At 31.3% G+C, this 19,054-nt stretch overlaps 5 protein-coding genes across 13 annotated transcripts in view; 3 read left to right on the forward strand and 2 right to left on the reverse strand.

Annotated features, from left to right (window-relative positions):
• LOC113400109 (elongation factor Tu) overlaps nucleotides 1-14,867 on the forward strand; it is a 184,342-nt gene extending 169,475 nt beyond the window's left edge. Inside the window, exons 2-8 of the mRNA XM_026639533.2 lie at nucleotides 12,514-12,627; nucleotides 12,879-13,079; nucleotides 13,161-13,327; nucleotides 13,509-13,752; nucleotides 13,834-14,025; nucleotides 14,109-14,475; nucleotides 14,595-14,867. Coding sequence (XP_026495318.1) covers nucleotides 12,588-12,627; nucleotides 12,879-13,079; nucleotides 13,161-13,327; nucleotides 13,509-13,752; nucleotides 13,834-14,025; nucleotides 14,109-14,475; nucleotides 14,595-14,778 — 1,395 coding nt within the window. The 5' untranslated portion in view covers nucleotides 12,514-12,587 and the 3' untranslated portion in view covers nucleotides 14,779-14,867. The remainder of the gene's footprint in view (nucleotides 1-12,513; nucleotides 12,628-12,878; nucleotides 13,080-13,160; nucleotides 13,328-13,508; nucleotides 13,753-13,833; nucleotides 14,026-14,108; nucleotides 14,476-14,594) is intronic.
• LOC113399843 (E3 ubiquitin-protein ligase RNF10) lies at nucleotides 3,862-8,910 on the reverse strand. The gene is made up of 11 exons (XM_026639095.2): nucleotides 8,523-8,910; nucleotides 8,128-8,305; nucleotides 7,783-7,974; nucleotides 7,501-7,591; nucleotides 7,043-7,264; nucleotides 6,608-6,763; nucleotides 5,942-6,407; nucleotides 5,296-5,432; nucleotides 5,005-5,119; nucleotides 4,531-4,835; nucleotides 3,862-4,388 (listed from the first exon to the last, which is right to left on the reverse strand). The coding sequence occupies exons 1-11, from the start codon at nucleotides 8,614-8,616 to the stop codon at nucleotides 4,164-4,166; spliced, it is 2,181 nt and encodes a 726-aa protein (XP_026494880.1). The 5' UTR covers nucleotides 8,617-8,910; the 3' UTR covers nucleotides 3,862-4,163.
• On the forward strand, nucleotides 9,497-11,688 carry LOC113399804 (zinc finger CW-type PWWP domain protein 1-like). Its single transcript, XM_064215490.1, has 5 exons — nucleotides 9,497-9,844; nucleotides 9,978-10,165; nucleotides 10,319-10,515; nucleotides 10,759-11,254; nucleotides 11,503-11,688. The coding sequence occupies exons 1-5, from the start codon at nucleotides 9,765-9,767 to the stop codon at nucleotides 11,610-11,612; spliced, it is 1,071 nt and encodes a 356-aa protein (XP_064071560.1). The 5' UTR covers nucleotides 9,497-9,764; the 3' UTR covers nucleotides 11,613-11,688.
• A 531-nt stretch (nucleotides 14,868-15,398) lies between the features above and the next one.
• LOC113400111 (GTP-binding nuclear protein Ran) lies at nucleotides 15,399-17,146 on the reverse strand. Of its 2 annotated transcripts, none has more exons than XM_026639543.2 (3): nucleotides 17,009-17,146; nucleotides 16,193-16,649; nucleotides 15,399-16,086 (listed from the first exon to the last, which is right to left on the reverse strand). In XM_026639543.2, the coding sequence occupies exons 2-3, from the start codon at nucleotides 16,619-16,621 to the stop codon at nucleotides 15,871-15,873; spliced, it is 645 nt and encodes a 214-aa protein (XP_026495328.1). In that variant the 5' UTR covers nucleotides 16,622-16,649; nucleotides 17,009-17,146; the 3' UTR covers nucleotides 15,399-15,870. The 2 variants fall into 2 exon arrangements, with proteins under 2 accessions (XP_026495328.1, XP_064071719.1); XM_064215649.1 differs by having other exon boundaries at nucleotides 16,193-16,643; nucleotides 17,002-17,119.
• A 202-nt stretch (nucleotides 17,147-17,348) lies between these two features.
• The window catches only part of LOC113400110 (syntaxin-1A), a 54,917-nt gene continuing 53,211 nt past the window's right edge, over nucleotides 17,349-19,054 (forward strand). For all 8 annotated transcript variants that reach the window (XM_064215647.1, XM_026639536.2, XM_026639540.2 and 5 more), the window contains exon 1: nucleotides 17,349-17,594. In XM_064215647.1, coding sequence (XP_064071717.1) covers nucleotides 17,562-17,594 — 33 coding nt within the window. In that variant the 5' untranslated portion in view covers nucleotides 17,349-17,561. The remainder of the gene's footprint in view (nucleotides 17,595-19,054) is intronic.

The following is a 19,054-nucleotide window of genomic DNA, read 5'->3' on the forward strand; positions in this document are numbered from 1 at the left end:
TGGATTGTGACTGTTTTTTATTAAATCGGTAGGCGGACGAGCAAATAGGCCACCTGATGGTAAGTGGTCACCACCGCCCATAGACAATGGCGTTGTAAGAAATATTAACCATTCCTTACATAACCAATGCGCCACCAACCCTGGGAACTAAGATGTTACGTCCCTTGTGCCTGTAGTTACACTAGCTCACTCACCCTTCAAACCGGAACACAACAATACTGAGTACTGCTGTTTGGCGGTAGAATATCTGATGAGTGGGTTGTACCTACCCAGACGGGTTTGCACAAAGCCCGTGTGGGTAGGTACCACCGTCTAGGTAGGTAGGGTTTAAGTAGCATAATAATATATGTTTTAAATAATTGTTTACTCTTTGATTACCCTTTTGACGACTAATCGTAAGTTACGAATTATGTTAGAATTATTTTTATACTTTGGCGGGCGCAGTCAAGCTTTCTCCTTAATAGTCTATTTCTGGGTGTGTCACTCACAAATATTAAATCTGAAATCGAAGCGGTCGGAGAATTTGGAAAAGAGATAATTTCAGAATATGCTAAAGGCTCGACCTGAAAAAAAGTACTGGGCATAATAACAATTTGGTCATACCAAACATGATATATCCTTGAACAACAAAATTGGCTTACAACCTACCTTCACAATTTGTATCATTTCTGACATCTGTGTATCTGCAATCACATAATTATAAGTTAAAAGTCTTTAACGATAAACGCGATGTAACGAATTATCATATAAGAAAACCTCATTACCTCTGAATTCGATATTATTGGCTTGTTATCTGAACCTAATGCAGTTGAGTTTTCGGTCAGTGTCAGTTATTTTCGGTCAGTTATTAAATTATAGATACTAGATCTATAATTTAATAAGCTATTTAATGCAGCTCACTTACATTCATATGCATAAATTACCTGAAATTTAGGGACAACTGTTTTAATTGATCGACGTCGATGTGAATTTCCTATAATATCGTCTTTTTAAAATGTACTGAGCAAACCACATAATTCTTTTTAGGTCTGAAAAAGTCCTCCTGCCTTTCTTTCGCTACGATTGAAATACATTGAAATGGATCGCCAGGAAATCTACAAATGAAATATAAATTTTTAAGCTCAACAATTAAGTAATATTAATATATGCAGGTCACAATCACACACCAACATCATAACACAAGCTAAGAAGAGCTTTTGTTACGGGTACTAGGCAACTGAAATATAAGTGATTAATCAGAGTAATTCCAGTGGGCGTGGTGGTGAGTGCAGGCGCTTAATCTTGGTGTCTTTACGCTCAGATTGCCTGACTATCGATATCGTTTAAAACCACATGCCGAATTGACTATCAGACGCTAGATCCCAGTGAATGAGAGAAGTAGAACAAATGGATAAACTCCACCGCACCCGCCGCCGCCCGCACCTGCAGCCGCCTTAATACAGATGCGCGGCATTCATGTATATTTAACCGCGCGAGTACTCGCACATGCCCACTCTGGTTGAAACCTATTGCGTATATGCTTTTCTTTTTAAATACATATTTATAATACATGGACAACAACCAGACTGAAGGCAAGTACTTGTCAACTAATATTTGTCCTCCGCGGAATCGAACCCACTGCACCCAGCGACATAGTCACACACTAAATAGACCAATGCAGTCTAAGATATTGTGTAAGTTAAATTAAACATGTAAAATGTTTAAAGATGGGCTTTTTTAACTAAGCAAATGAAAATTCAGTGGTGCTTGCCTGGGTTTGAACCCAAAATCATCAGTTAAGAGGCACGCGTTCTAACAACTGGGCCATCTCGGCTTAACTGCTTAAAATTATAAATGGACTTTTTCATTAATTTTTTTTCAGACTTATGAAAAAAAATTATACTTTATATTATGAAAAAAAACTTTCAATAACAGCTCATTTGCTTAAATGCTTTTTTTCGTTGAAAAGCTTTAAAATATTCGTTTAACTACATTTATGGTAATTGGATGACTATACAGATTAATGACTGAATTTTCACTATGAGACAGGCGTATAACTAAAAAAAAAATTTTTTTTGATATCATCTACAACAATTTCTATAAAGGAATGAAATGTACTTCGTACTTTGAAGGATTAGAATTATTTCCATCACAAAAAGGCGGTGCAGCAATAATTTCATTATAATCGTTACGCACATTTAAGACATTACTATAGTTCGATATTATACAACAAAACTCCTTAGAATTTAAACAAATTAACATTTTTATCTCCATTTGAATACCGCGCGAAAATGAACTCAAACAGAAAGCAATTTCACCAATACAGAAAAAACTTATCCTATCCTATCCTTATCCTTATTTAATGTGGTAGGTTTATTTTGTCTACACGAGATTCTAAAAGTAGCATACCAGACAGGGTTGCCTGTACAGTTGAATTTTACAGGTAAACCGGAGCATGTATGTTGTACAACTGTGAAGGTTTCCAAAACTGTTTAGGCAACCGAAAAAATATGAATTTGATATTTTTTGCCCGTGGGTATACCTGTGCAGTTTAACTGTACAGGTAAAACTGAGCGTGTTGGCGGTCGACTGCGCAGGCATCAGTTACACGGCGATTGCGAGAGAGGATAACTTACATCGCTATACTACACAATATAGCGTCTCGTAAGCGGAACCCAATGATAGAGGAGTTTATAGACATATACAAATTTGAATATTGTATTTGGCGCATAAAACTTAAGGAATACCACGATAGAAATAAAGGAGCAGCAGCCTACGAAAAATTGTTAAAAAAACTCAAGGAATTGTAGCCAAAGCTTCAAAGCCAAAAGAATTAGCTTGAACTGACAGCTTGTACAGATTTACTGCTACGTGTATGTCCTCTACTCGACTCTACTCAACTCTAGCTCAGCTGACTAGTGTAACTGTTTAGGCAAACTTGTCAAGTATATCCTTAAGAAATAACTATTTAAAAATGAAAACAATTTAAGTTTAAAAAGCAGATAAGTTAGTGGGTAAATTATTAAATTCGACTATATCGAGTATCTTATATATAACATGGAGACATTTATTTCGTTGTATTTAGATCATGTCTTAGAACTAAACTCGTAGTATTTTAATCGATTTATCGTGTGGCTTTCACGTTTACAATATTTAACCGAATCATGTTGAAACATTTTAATTTTGAGCAAATAACGATAAGTTCTTATTTTAAAAAACTTTGTAATATTAAATGCTTGTCGTTTAAATGCCCATCTCAATGTCAATGTCATCTCGTCTGTATTAATCAACTCTATGGATTCACTGTTCTTAAGCAACCACTTGTCGGTATTAAAACTAAAAAAAAATGTTTTTCATTTAAATGGATATTTCATAATTTATATTAAAGCACAGCATTTACTTACCGAAAGTATGATAATCCGTCAGATACATTTAACTTTCTATGGTTATTTTTACAGTTTGTAAACACATTGAGGCATTGTAGCACGTTAGCACGTTGGCGCACTCAAAAGTGAATTACATTGTAATAAGACCCCACTTTAAAGTGAGGCGTTATTAGCTCTGCCGTTTTTGAGGCTTTAACGAAGTCGGTTGAAGGAAGCTGTTAATACACAACTTCATAAAAAAAAATATGATTAGGATAAAAGATTTTTATGGTTTTAATACAGTTTAGTGGGATGACTTTAAGAAACATTCTTCGTTAGAAAGTCAAAACAATTATGAAATTAGTGTATAACTAAATATTTCAGTTAGTTAATCCGTAACTTACGTACATATATACATCAATTACATTTACAAAAAAAACCATTACTAACATGGTTAATTAACAAAGTAGAAAAAATAAACTATTATTTTAAGGTCAAAATAAACAAAAAACTAAACTGTAATTAAATGACTTTATTCTCTTTAACCCAGTCGTACAATGAAATGTGAGAGCAAACTAAGTAACTTTGTATGTTGGGTACTAGCGCGTATTTTATAAACATATATATATATATATATATATATACCAACAAGCAAGATACGTATAATGCATATTATATGTTATAAACTATTAATATAAAAATGGTGAAAATAAACAAAAATTGTGTGTTTTAACGAAATGTTTTAAATTAAAATTGTTTTTTTTTATTTTGTTTTTTTAAAGAGCGAAGTGCAATTTGCTCTGTCTGGTGGAAATAGTTTTAAAGGGCACGATGCATTCCAGTTGCGAAAAGAACCTTTTGTTTGGATTTTTTGTTCTTTTTGCCTGATGGTTTTGATGTAGGGCTGGTAGCCAAAAGCGCGGCTTCTATAGCATCACTTAGTACTAAAGCGCGCGGTCCAGATGATTCATCTTCGTTTGCTGGAGCTGGTGGAGGGGGTGTTACTGTTTTACGCACACGCCAAGTGCCACTAGCACTAGCCATCTGAAGAGAAAAAAACATATCCCTTTCAGAATACAGACCTAATTAAGAAGCATCAAACAACAGAGATTTCACGAGAATAAATTCCATTAGAATATATGTAGATAACAATAAACATAAAATACCATATTTTTAATGATTTTACCTTAGCAAATGAAAGTCCAGTTGAAGATGAGCTTGTAGAAGGACTAGCCTGTGCCATTTGTGGAGATAACACGGTGCTCATAGTTGGAGATTGATTCAAATTTGACAAAGGAACTTCCATATATGGTGGACTACCATAGGGTGGGTTTGGTGGACTGCCATATGTAGGAAGGGCAGATGGAAACAATAGTTCAGATGAGAAGTCAGGTTTAGGTGGCCCTTCCATAAGGCGCCGATATGCTCTTTCTCGGCGACGTTCATCGCGCTCATGTTTAGCTCGATTCCTTGCCCGACGATCTAATTCAGCTGTAATTTAAAATTTTGTCTTAAATAATGTATAATTATCATGTGTATATCATGTTTTGTATTGTTTTCTATATATTTTAATTGATTCTTGATACCTCTTATATTTCCTGAAAACTTAAGTCCAAATCAGTACTAACATGTTGCATTTCTTAAAAGGTTACATACACACCTGCAAAATTTCCTAAGGCTTCATTAGTCACATGTGGAGGTTGTAGATCAAGTTCCACAATATCAAAGGAGCAATGCAGAGGCAAGTGGGCTGTGTAGGGCATGTGTTTCCTTGTCTGTAATATTTTAATTAATTACTAATAGAATTATTTAATATTATGTCTAATAATAAATGTTAAAGTTTATTGGATCTTGCTCTTTATTTTTCTATTAATGACAATGAAATAAATTTATAAACAAAAAAACTAACTTAAAAACTAAAACTAATTTATAAATATTTAAATTTATAAACCTGGTCATTTAGGGAGTAAGTGTCTCGGTGTAGCACACGGCCACGTATAACACTCGGCGCAGCGGCCAAAACACCCCACGAAGCATTCAGCACACGCACATTAAAGCTGTTCAGAAAAACTTGCTGGCCATCTTCAGCTACAACAATATTAACAATTAAATATAACTTACTAAGTTTATAATTTATAATATTTTTGTTTGTAATGGAATGATTTACTTTGAAAACAAATAAATTTCTTAAGGTATTGTTTATGGATTTCACAGATTACAAATTTTTTTTTAAACCATTTCAGTAAAAAAATATTTAATAAGAAGATATGCCAGGTATTTTAAGAATAATGTGATGACCCTGAATATTCTTGAAGAGTTTTTACTATGGTGTGAAGGAGCATATAATATATGCACCTGATATGTTTCTGTGAAGTGAGATGGAGAATAGACTGTTTATAAAAGGATGTTGCATAAGTGCATCTACTACATCTTTACATGTGCTTTAGCATTATAATTTGCCTTTTCCAAAATTATCTTCCTAATAGAAGATTCATATGACTTGTATATGTAAAATTTAACAACATGTACTATGATATTTTCACTCATGTTATTTTACATAAATATATCAATCCAATAAATGGATCAAGCCTTATTACCTTGGTAAAAATAAAAATATTTAGTTTGATTTTGTTTGTCAATGTCTGTAAAAATAGACTCATCTGATAGTTCACTATTTGAAGGGCATTCAATAAGTGGGAACTCTTCAACTGGATTTTCATTAATGTCGCATTCAAAAGCTATCGCATCAGGATTTAGATTTGATTGTATATTTAAAGATTCCATTTTATTTTCAACTGCCTCTAAGCATGTAGCTCCTTCATCGTCTACATCAAACCAGTCTAATTTCTTGTTAGATACTTCTTGTTTCTCTAACACTGTTGGTATATCTTGTTCAGAAATTGCATCATTATTCTTGGGTTGTTCATAATACATTTTAATCTTCTGTTCTTTTAATTTAAGCATTTCCAGTGCCTGTTCCAAGTAAACTATTTCAGTTGTATCAATTTCTGCTAAAATCTGGTTTCTTATTTCATTTTTGTCTCTTTCCACAATATCCATAATCTGTAAATTACCAATATTATTACAACAAATACATTGTATGCATGGTTATGTTTCGTTTTATACTAAGTAATAAAAGCAATTGTAATATTGAATTCATTATAATAAATTTACATGCTTTGATTAAAATGTTTGTAGAATGTACTATATAAGAAAACAAAAATTCATTTCCATTCAAAAAATAAACAATACTAAATACTCACTTGTTGTTTTGTTGCAAAGAATAATTTAGCATAAGGAGCCTCATTAAGGATTTCTAGAGGCAGTATATGCTCTTCTGTGTCTTTAATCTGCCCACGAGGTGGTGCCACTTCTACGATGGTTGAACCACGTAGTCGTCGAACAAGACGCATTGTTACCTAGCAATTACAAACAATTTTAACAACAACATACTTTAAATTTAAAAATCTAATCATAAGAATTCATTTATTTCTATCTACCATGCTTTCGTACTATGTATCACTTTTATATATAGCTGTTATAGTTCTACATATATAGTTTAGTTGACAGTAAATCCTAAAATTATAGTAATTAAGGAGGAATAAGTTTTTACTGTAATAAATATCAAATGGATAATAGAAGTATAAAGAAAACAATAAATCACTCTTAATTGTTAACAATGTTACATTTTTTATTACCTCGTCTGCAGGAGATTCCCACTGCACTATGCGAGTAGGTTTCATATCAGAGACTTGTAAAGATGTAGCACAGACAGGACAAGGTGGAGGTTGCTTCTCATGAGCTGCAGCATAGTGCAGGATACATGCCCAACAATAAACATGCCCACAGTGACCAACTCTACCTGCTATAGGGGCACCCAAACATATTGGACATTCAGACCTACCAGTGCTTCTCACCACCTGAAATAAAGTGTTAGACATAATTGACATTTATTGATGAATATATAAGTTTATATCATTTCAGGAAAAAGAAATTGAGTACAAATAATTATAAAATGACCAGTAGTTGATGCTTAATTACAAAACAATCATTGGTTTTAATATAAACAAAATATTGAAATTATTGTTTATGTTCATAATAAAATACATTATTCTTTTCAAATGTGTTTGACTTTGTTGTTTTCTAATATACTTACGATTTCCTCAATTAGCTCCCACTTCAGAGGCAAGTCAGGGTCCATCAAATTCAACTTGTAATCGCCATCTTCCTTGACCACAAACTGACAACTGAAAATAAAATTACATATCAGTCAAACTAGAACATTTAATAATAATAGTTTTGTTTTAGGGCTCATTTAACTTTTTAGAGAGTAAAGATGAGTTTAAAACCATACATAACAGTTAAATGAAATAGATGAATTTCAGAGCACTGTGATTGCAAGAAAATCATGAGTTATATGAAAGTTTCTAATACTCACTAAGCTCGGAGGTAGAGATCATGTTCATGTTTATAAGAAAACCTTTGCTGGCCCGGACGTCTTGGAGTAGGACCCCTTCCGCCTTCTCTGGCACGAGTGGGGTACATGAAGTTTAGCAAATGGTTCAAATTTTGCTTTTTGCTTCCAGGTGTAAACACAGAACCTATTTCAGGTTCATCATCCTCTTCTAGCCTGTTTTGCAAATTACTTCGATTATACAAAAATACTCTTAAATACTGCAGTCAGTGTCTGAACTATAAATTTAATTTACATGTGGATTGCAAGTTGTGACTGACAAACAATTTTTAATTCTTAAGCGACCATGTTACAATGGAAATAGTTTACCTGGCGTTCGGCGTTCCACCCACAATGAAATCGGCGGAACCACGGGCCCTCGGACGCTTATCCATTTGACCTCTACCCCTCTGTGATGGTATATTTTTTCGATTCGGCTCATTTTTAGGTATACTGCCAGATACTTCACGTTTTTTGTTACTCCGCGGCCAAGGTTTATGTGTCAATTCTGCAAATTGTGAAAGTTGCCTAATTTCAAATACAGAAACAAAATATTTGTAAACACACTACATAAATACAATAATAACTACAATTACCACTCACTTTCAATAAGTTACTATACATCACTAATAATTGTAACTTATTGCGGTATTTATTTACAAAATGAGTTGTCAATTTCTATAGGTTCTTAGATGACTAATGAAGATTGACCTTTAAGCACTAACCTGTACTTTTTTTACAGTCGATGGCAGAGGCCCTCGACTGTTGTAAAACGGAGCGATTTATAGATTTCTTGTCCATTCTTGATTCTTCCAACATCCACAAATACAATTGAGCGGGTTACTCCGCAAGGAGGAAAATATTTTACGTTCAGGGCCGACATTTTAAAAAGCCATGTTTATAATACAAATCAAAGAGAAAAATTTATTTTCCTTAAAAAACAGCTAAACTAGCGATTAATACACTGATTATAACTTTTAACACAAAAAGGGAGTATTATATACTCCCTTTCGCCGATAACGACGAAATAACAAGTGAAAACAAATTGTATTAATCCGCCACCAATATGGCGACCAGCTCTCCAGCCGGCAGCCAGCCAGATAAATATCATGCGCACTTCCTTTGAATTTTTTTACAATTTATACCTGCAAAAATTAACAAAGCAAAATATAAATTTTAAATAATTATAATTTATAAAAAATATAATTCTTGTAAAAATAATGTACCAAATATAGTTTATAAATTAAAAGTATCAAATATGACTATATGGCAAATGAAAATTGAAGGTTTTTATTCCATCGTGATATTCATTATTTAGGACAATTCTATAAATTGTTATTTTAATTATTAAATAATCACAAACAAATTGTATATTTTATAACATAAAATTAAAAACGTTTTTGAAAAAAATATTATAATGTTTTTCTGAGACAAGATTTCAAAAATGCGAAAAATAATTATAAAATTTATAATATTATTAAATCTATTCGATACAACACAATAAAACACCCAACCAATTTAATTTGCTTAGCGAAATCATAATTATTTTTCCCGCCATTATTATTAACGCCATTTTAAGAAAATAATTATTTGCTTAACTATTATAAAATATATTCATTATAGTTATTTAAAAACAAGATGAAAAAAGGTAATTTACCTCTTGAAACAGCATTCGAGCCTGTGGAAGAAGCTCATCAACCATCAGTTAGTAATATATTATTATAAATAAAAAATTAGGTTATGTAATAACATTGAAGACTGTTGAAAAATATAAATAGGGTTATCATAATTACTCATTGTTTTAGACATTACTAGTTACAAATTTATTTTTCAATGAGCATTTGTGAAAATCTTATCAATTTAATCATTGGTATAAAACAAATTGTGGGTAGTTTAACATGTATAGCAAAATATTTTAATAACATTATGTTCCTATCTAAACTATATATATTCCATAGCAGCAAACCATGTCTCGATCGCAAAATAAGAACAAAAAGCAAAACATTACCTTTACGAACAGCGAAAAGACAGATTCTCAGACAAGCAGGTAATTTATCAATCCTGAGTTAGTCATTTAATATTTAGAACAGTTTTAATATTGATACTGACAGTAAAAACATTGTAGTGATCAATTTTAATGCCTTCAATCTCCTGGAACAAAACGTTAAAGAATATTTCAGCATTTATAAAGATATTCTCAGTCAGCCCGCACAAGACTTGTCCCACCGCCAGAGACTGCTTTGGCTTCAGAAACGACGTACTAAAGGTCTTTGGGTGCAATGCGACGACTGTGATAGCTGGCGGTATCTTCCAAGTGTTTTAGACAGCCATGAACTGCCCAAGAGTTGGTACTGTAGGATGAATCCAGGTAATATGCTTACATTTTTTTCAGCCAATTATAAATACAAAACAAACTACCTACTCGATGCGTTTACTATCAATCAAATTTATTGGATGTTCTCTATGAAAAGGAAAATATGAAAATTAAAAAAATATATTTACTTGAAATGAACATTCACAGATTCTTCCTTGGCATCATGTTCAGCACCAGAAGTGCCTATTCATATTCGGGATGAGGAAGATCTTATCCACAGCGAGTATGCTGCAGGGTCTCTAGTGCTGGCTCGAATGCCGGGCTGGCCCTGGTGGCCGGCCATGGTCGATGACTGTCCTGACACCGAGCAGTATTATTGGCTTGATGGGTTCTCCGATATACCCGTAATATTTTATTTATGATGTTGCAAAATGTCTTTTAATTTTATCGTTCTTATATATTATACATTCGTAGATTGGATAATTTTACGAAGTTTTAATATTTCTCCATTTATTAGCTTATATGAATTGACTTATTAAGTGCTCTAGATTTTAGTAAAGACAAAAAACATCTTTAGAGTTTGCCAATAAACAAATTAAAAAATAATATTAATTAGGATTTCAACTCAAATCACATTTACATTCCAGACTCATTATAATGTAGTATTTTTTGATGCATTTGAAGTTACAAGAGCATGGATGGCTCCGGCTCAATTAAAACCCTATACAGAAAATAAGAACCTGCTAAAGTCCTCTTCAAAGAGAAAAAGTTATAATAAACGTTTAGAAGTAGCCATAATACAGGCAAATGATGCAGAAAATTTATCACTCTCGGATCGTCTAATTAAATACAGTTTCGTAGCAAGATATAAGGGAACTATAGCTAGTCCAAAGACAATTACTAAAAACGTCATGAAAAAGTATCAAGATCGTTTTAAAAGAAAATTTAATATCGATCTGCCAAATGAATCCGATACTGATAATGAAATTGATGAAAGTCAGTCTAGTAATAAAAGTAACGTAATAACGTTGGGGAAGAGAAAAAAAATAAATGAAATTGATATAAACGATGATAATTCGTTCAAAGAATCGTTAAATGTACAAGTTGACCCTAATTCAGATTTAGTAAAAAGTATCGTAAACGGTAGGTAATAAAGACGGATTTGCATATTTATGAAATAAAAACAAAAATATGATGAGGTGTATATAAAACACTGACAACGTATATTATTGTTAATAATGTAGCATTAATTAAAGGTCGAGTTAAAACAACAAATACAGATATGTATAATTACAATTTAAATATATTTATATATATATATTTTTGTGGGTCTTTTAATGTATCTTAAATAAAGTCTAGTAGATATAACTATAATTTAAAATTATTTTCAGATAACTCTTCAAAACGTCCTGACACCATAGGCCAGACTAACATGATAGAAGATTCTCAGATCACACTTCACCGTAAAGTGTCTGTAGCTAGTGATGATTTTGATTTCTAAACCCTTATTGAATTTACTATATTTCTTGTTTTTTCATTGCTTAATATCTTTAGTAGGTAACTGAGTTATGTTATAAATATATTAATATTGCTATATTTCTAATATGAAAAATAAATTACTTCTATTTTTTCTATTTATTTTAACTACAACTGCACTACAACAATTTTACAGATTTGGAACAGTTAACAGACAATTGTATTATATAAATACTTATTATATACTTTATATAAAATTCAGTAAATTCAATAACAGTAAAACTTTAATTTTTAAAACTATTATTTGTAAGATTTTTTAATCATTACGTAGGGGTCAAAGGCCGCGGTAGACATTGTAATAGTGAGAGTTTTAAAAATGCAATTGATAATTTGACTTTAAGCAATGTTTGTAAAAAGAATGTAGTTCTAAGGTCTATCCTTAAGTTAGGATAGACTCACAGGTACGCGTCACGTACACTATTATCATTATTAAATAAAACAACAGCAGAACAATTAAAAATACCTAAGCACAATTATTATATTGTCTTAAAAGCTAAACTGTGCCATATATATGTTTTTTTTTAATATTAATTCAGTATTCACTTTTAAATTTATGGTTTTTTAACAATTAAAACTTGTTCTAATTAGATATGACATCATATTATTAATAAAAATCATATTACATCATACTATTTAAAAAAAATACCTAGTTTATTTTTTATGAAAGGGCTTACATATAAAAAAAATATTATTGTGTTTAGTTTATTAGTTCCCTAGAATCTAGATCAACTATTTTATAGATATTTCTAATAAAGAAAAATAAGGGTTTGTCTATGACATAAGATAAACCCAATCTATAATTTTTTCGGTGTGGTATTGAAAGATTTGTTAAATTAATTTATATTGTAGACACAGCACTTAATAAGCATTGAAATTTACAGGATAATTGTTTAAGTTATCGTGAATATTACCGAGCAATTGGTGTGGTTTGCCTAAAATCATGGCGACTATATCATTTGCTAAAAGTTTGGTTAACCCAGGTACTAATTAATTTTAATGATTTAAACGTTCATTTTGTAGTTATAATTATTTATTTTAATTTAAATATAATTATATATCTAATCTATAGATATGGTTTTGTCATATTGTTGTAACAAAATAAAAAATATAAAAGGTTATATTATGTAAAAGTTTCATTTGATCAGATACAGGCATTTAGTTTTATAGTCCATAAATAGAAACATACTATTTTGTTTGGTAGCTTTTCCTAATATTTATTTTTGATTAACAGCACTCAAATTAGTTTTAAAACAAAGTCAGAGTTCCAATTTGCGATGCACTGGATTGCCATCTTTGTCTCCTCTAAGTGTCATACTCCGGAGGAACTATGCTGAGAAACAAGTTTTTGAAAGAACTAAGCCTCATTGTAATGTAGGGACAATTGGACACGTTGACCACGGAAAAACTACTTTAACAGCTGCCATCACAAAAGGTACAAAAAAATTCATAAAAATTAATATAATGAAGTCTTATATTGAAATTGCTGTGTATTATATAAATTATTTTATTTTAGTATTATCTGATCTTAATTTGGCCCAAAAGAAAGGATACTCTGATATTGATAATGCACCAGAAGAGAAAGCTAGAGGTATCACAATCAATGTAGCTCACGTTGAATATCAGACTGAGAAAAGGCATTATGGCCACACTGACTGTCCCGGGCACGCTGATTACATTAAGGTGTGTATGTATTATTATCATTACTTTTGTTGTTCAATCTATTTTTTTTTTCATCAAAAAATTTATAAAATTGTCTGATGTAAATGGTTTTTATTTTTAGTAAATGATTTGAACATAACATTGAAATATTATGTCAGGTCCTTACTAGTATATTTATTTATATACAAAATTACATTTTCAGAACATGATCACAGGAACAGCACAAATGGATGGTGCAATACTTGTTGTAGCAGCGACAGATGGGGTTATGCCTCAGACAAGGGAACATCTTATACTTGCAAAGCAAATTGGTATTCAACATGTTGTAGTGTTTATCAATAAAGTTGATGCAGCTGATCAAGAGATGGTAGAACTTGTAGAAATGGAAATTCGTGAACTTATGACTGAAATGGGTTATGATGGAGACAAAATTCCAGTTATTAAGGGTAAAAGTTCTTTACATGTAAGTTTTAGAAATGATTTTCTACCTAAAACTAATAACTAATTTGTATTTAACATACTTACAGGTTCAGCTTTGAGTGCTTTAGAAGGAAAAAATCCAGAAATTGGTTCAGAAGCTATAAGTAAACTCTTAGAGGAAGTGGATTCATTTATTCCAACACCTATTCGTGAATTAGATAAGCCATTCCTCTTGCCTGTAGAATCCGTTCATTCTATTCCTGGTCGTGGTACTGTTTTAACTGGACGTTTGTATAGAGGTAAATAGAATATAATATCAATTATAAATATTATATTTTTATATCCATTATTACTTCAACTAAGGTAACATTGTCATTAACAGGAACATTGAAAAAGGGTACTGAATGTGAAATTGTTGGTCATGGCAAGGTAATGAAAACAACTGTAACTGGAGTTGAAATGTTCCACAAGACTTTAGAAGAAGCACAAGCCGGTGACCAGCTGGGTGCTTTAGTTCGTGCTGTTAAGAGAGAACAAATCAAACGAGGCATGGTAATGGCTAAGCCTGGCACTGTCAAAGCTCATGACAGCTTAGAAGCAGCTGTTTACATATTGAGTAAGGAAGAGGGAGGTCGTTCTAAGCCTTTTACATCATTTATCCAACTTCAGATGTTTTCTATGACATGGGATTGTGCAACTCAAGTTACTATCCCCCAGAAAGAAATGGTTATGCCCGGTGAAGATGCTACGTAAGTATAGTCCAATCATTGATATGAAGCTAACATTTTAGTGTCTAAACAATCTGAATGAAAAATGTGTTATTGTTTAAATCATTGGTAACTTTTTTAAAAGTATTTATTTTTTGCAGCTTAAATTTGCGTCTCTTAAAACCCATGGTTTGTGAAACTGGTCAGAGATTTACTCTTCGTTTGGGAGATTTGACACTAGGAACAGGTGTTATTACAAAAATTAATTCAAACCTTTCAGAAGATGATAGGTTGAAGCTTATGGAAGGAAAGAAGGCAAGAGAAAAGGCAGCGGCAAAGAAGTAAATTGTTATCTGGTATTAGTATTTTAAGTTTTAGTGATGTAGTTATAATGTACGCATTTAAATAAAACATAAATAATTAAAAACTATAAATGGTGTTTCAATCAATACTAAATCTCTGAGTAATAACCTCCCTCTTTTTTGTTTATAAATAATATATATAATTATAAATAATCAAAGAATTTATGCTTGTGATGACAAGTATTTGAAATAAACTACTATTTATTAATAATATTTCGAATCATTTAGCCGAGCCTGATTTAACGTAATTTATTTTGTGGTCTTTTTTTTATGTAACTAAATTAATTTATTTTTATAAAGGAATTCCTAAATGTCAACAGTCAGATTAAAGTTGAATTTCTTAGAAATTGCAATAGTAGAGTATTCTACAATGTCAAAATTGAAATAGTAAATAAAATCTATTGACTATAATTAACTTATATGAAATTGACTGCCTAATGTTTTAATGAAACAACTGAATTTTTTTTAAGTTTATTCAAAAAGTATCACCACAATTTTTAGTGAAATATTGTCAGTCCTTATATGTATCAAACAAGGATATTTTTGATAAATAAATTAGGTAGTGGACAATATTTGTCTCAAGCCATGTATTACAAAGAAAACCATTAAGTAGTGAATTTCAACGGTAAAGGTTGTTATTAATTAGTTAACCTTAAAAAAATATGTCTAACAGTTTTCTTTATAATTAAATAATACTATACAAAAGATCAAAGTTCAAAACACATAACTTTAACATGTAGGTAGTTAGGATAGTTCACAAATGTATCCATAATTTGACACAATATCTGATAAAATGAGATTTTATATCATATTAATGTCAATTATTCTATGACTTACAATAAAACATTGAACTAAGGACATTATTATTATAACAATATTATTGAAGCTAAACATTACTTTTACATGCATGGATTAAAGCAAATGACTAATGAAACTCACAATATAAAACTGAACTTATGAACCGATTGCAACCTAATGGAATGAAATAATTGAAAAACTCATTTCAATATAAGCCTAATCAGCTTTGATCACATTTAGAAGAGGGCACTGGAAATTTGAATTTATTTTGCTATATTTACAAGTCTTCATCTTCTTCTGGCAGAGCAGTGTCTTGTGCCTCTTTGAGATCCTTTTCGATCTGGTTCTGCCACTGTGGGTCCATAGTGACTTCTGGGGGTACAAGTGCGGGCATGGCAACAAACTCCAAGTTGCCATCACCAATTAACTTTCTCGCCAACCACAGGAAAGGTTTTTCGAAATTGTAGTTTGACTTTGCAGAGATATCATAGTACTAGAATGAAAACAAAATTATATTTTAATGATAATTTACATTATCTTGGATAAACAGACGAAAATAAAATAAAATATAGAAAGCAATTTAGACATAAAATATTCACCTGAAGATTCTTTTTCCTGTGAAAGACGATTGTTTTTGCTTTGACTTTTCTATCTTTGATATCTACTTTGTTACCACAAAGAACGATAGGGATTCCTTCACATACTCTTACTAAATCTCTGTGCCAGTTTGGTACGTTTTTGTACGTAACACGAGAGGTTACATCAAACATGATGATAGCACATTGACCTTGAATATAGTAACCATCTCGAAGTCCTCCGAATTTTTCTTGACCCGCCGTATCCCAAACATTAAATCTGATAGGACCTCGATTTGTGTGGAAAACTAAGGGATGTACTTCAACGCCGAGGGTCGCGACGTATCTTTTCTCGAACTCTCCAGTCAAATGCCGTTTGACGAATGTAGTTTTTCCGGTGCCGCCATCTCCGACCAGCACGCATTTAAATGTGGGCATATCATCTGTGGCCATTTTGGTAAATTGTTTTGTATTTCTGTTTCTGAAAACAAAGTTTTAAGATTAAAAACTTAAGTATTTCGTATGACATGACGCACCATATAGGTTCACGAGTAGATTAATTATTTATTTCACAACTATTTTCAAAACATTTCAAAGCAATATACGATGTACTTTGTGAGAAATCAAATGGTTTAGTTGTTAAGCTTCCACTGACAAGTTCAATTTGTTTTAAGTTTTGTCCGAATGGCGCTCAACTACCATCACAGGAATTTAGCTCAATGGTACCGAAGATTAACGAAAATAACACACAAACTACGTAAGATAAACACAAAATATAAAATAAATTAGAAAGTGTATTACGCCAAGAATATATTTACTGTATATAAAAGCACAATTTACCAAGATTATTTAAGAAATTTAAGATTTAAGTCCGTGCTCTTAAAAGTCGTTACGGCTCACAATGGCGTCACTTGACTAAACGGAAGAATCGCTTGACATCCACAGGCGCAATGACTGCAGTAGTCATGACACGTACTCATTGATTTTATAAAAATATTTGTGTTATGGATTATTCACCTCAAATATAATGTTATTTTGATTAAAAAATTACAATATATTTATTAGTTTATCTATTTGTTAAGAAAAAGTTTTATTTTAGTATTAAAATATAATGAATCTAATAACGTTACTTATAGATACTACTTTACCGACCCTTCAGTAATGACGTCATATACTTCAGAGTCAGTTACGCCATCTACAACTTTGCAATATTTGTCCTAGTAGACTGATGGATGGAACTTGGAAGTTTCGTTCGTTCGTTGTATCGATTTTTTGAGTGAAGTGAACTAGTGTTCGTGTCCTTTAGTTTAGTGACGTTTGTTAGAAAAATATCTGTGAATGGGATTGTGTAACGAGATAAAACGTTTATTTGGTGTGTGATTTTCTATAAAGGATGACGAAGGACAGGTTAGCGGCGCTTCAAGCGGTAAGCCTCCCCTTTAATCTTTCAACTCCTAATATAACCAATGGTTATTTGCTGACCTCGAATTCACAAAGAAGTAGCCTTGTAACTATGCATACTTTAAAACTTAGTGGATAGCGTCTGTACTCTAGTAAATTACCAGAGTTACCATCTAAGCCACTATTCTAAGATTTCGTTTTCTGGTCGCCCCACCCGTGACTTCTTTGCTGAATGATAGTGGTCGTTCTGTCATTGAAGTAAGACAATTTGTTGCGTTCCGCAGTGTTCCTTCAAAACGCTTATATCGGAACCAGTCTTTTGGGCATTGTTATAAAACCTTACAAGGTAGGATTTTTCACACTTAAAAATATTAATATATTAGCGACAAATTATTGCTATTCCCATTTTTTAAAATTATTATTATACTTAATTAAGACCATGCAATAGTAAAATATTCTCTGAATATAGAAGCAGTTCACCAACTTATCTGTTTCAAGCCACATTTAATTTTTTATCATTCAAAATTCTTAGTCATCATGTGTAGGTAGATGAGAATTCATGTTTTCAAATAATATATAAAAAATGTTGTTGATATAAGAAGACGTCCATTTAGTCATTTTAAACTACTTAGTATTTACACAAAGTTCAAAGTATTAGTTAAAACATGAATATTTTAGCTAAAATTAATTATGCTAATTCAAAATATTGAATTGAGATAGTCTCTGAAAGCAATAGTTCTATTATTGCATCGATTTTTTGAATCTCACATCTAGTTTTAAAGTTATATAAGTTATAGTTATATGCTGAAGGATGATTTCCCATGTCCCACTGAATTGATTCATTAAAAAAAATAATTGATCGTATATTCTACACAGCGAGTTCAGCAGAATACAATCCAATATTACTAAAAGTTCTATCACTTATAATTGAGATTATAATATACCTGTTATAACATAACACACACACATATATTATATTAATTCTTTAAAACATCAAATGTATTCGCTAAAAATACATATGATTCTAAGCGTTAGTATTTATTTTTATTAAACAAGTTTTGTTCAATGTATTGAAAAAAAATAAAAACAATTCAAAAATAATTTTCTCAAATGTTGCAAAAGAATAATACTGAATGCAGATTACAAGTCAAAGTAATTAACTTGTCTACTTATGTATGTTTAAATATACAAAAAGTATCTCTGTGTTCTTTAAATAGTAACAAGTTCATGAAGAGAACTCTCAAATTATATAATTTGTTTCTCTGTAATTGTATAGTATAATGAGAGATGAATTATATTCTACATCCATATCAGTTGCTATCTAATTACATCATTTTTTTATAACAAAACTCAGATTATTTCTATGTAATTAAAAATGTATGTATGATAAGACACATACACACATAATATACAGACTAATAGACAGTCTAATAGACTCTGTAAGTTTAGCACACAGACATTTTTTTTTAAATTTGGTTTTACACA

The sequence above is a fragment of the Vanessa tameamea genome, chromosome 8 (genome assembly GCF_037043105.1).
Source record: "Vanessa tameamea isolate UH-Manoa-2023 chromosome 8, ilVanTame1 primary haplotype, whole genome shotgun sequence".
Lineage (NCBI taxonomy): Eukaryota > Metazoa > Arthropoda > Insecta > Lepidoptera > Nymphalidae > Vanessa > Vanessa tameamea.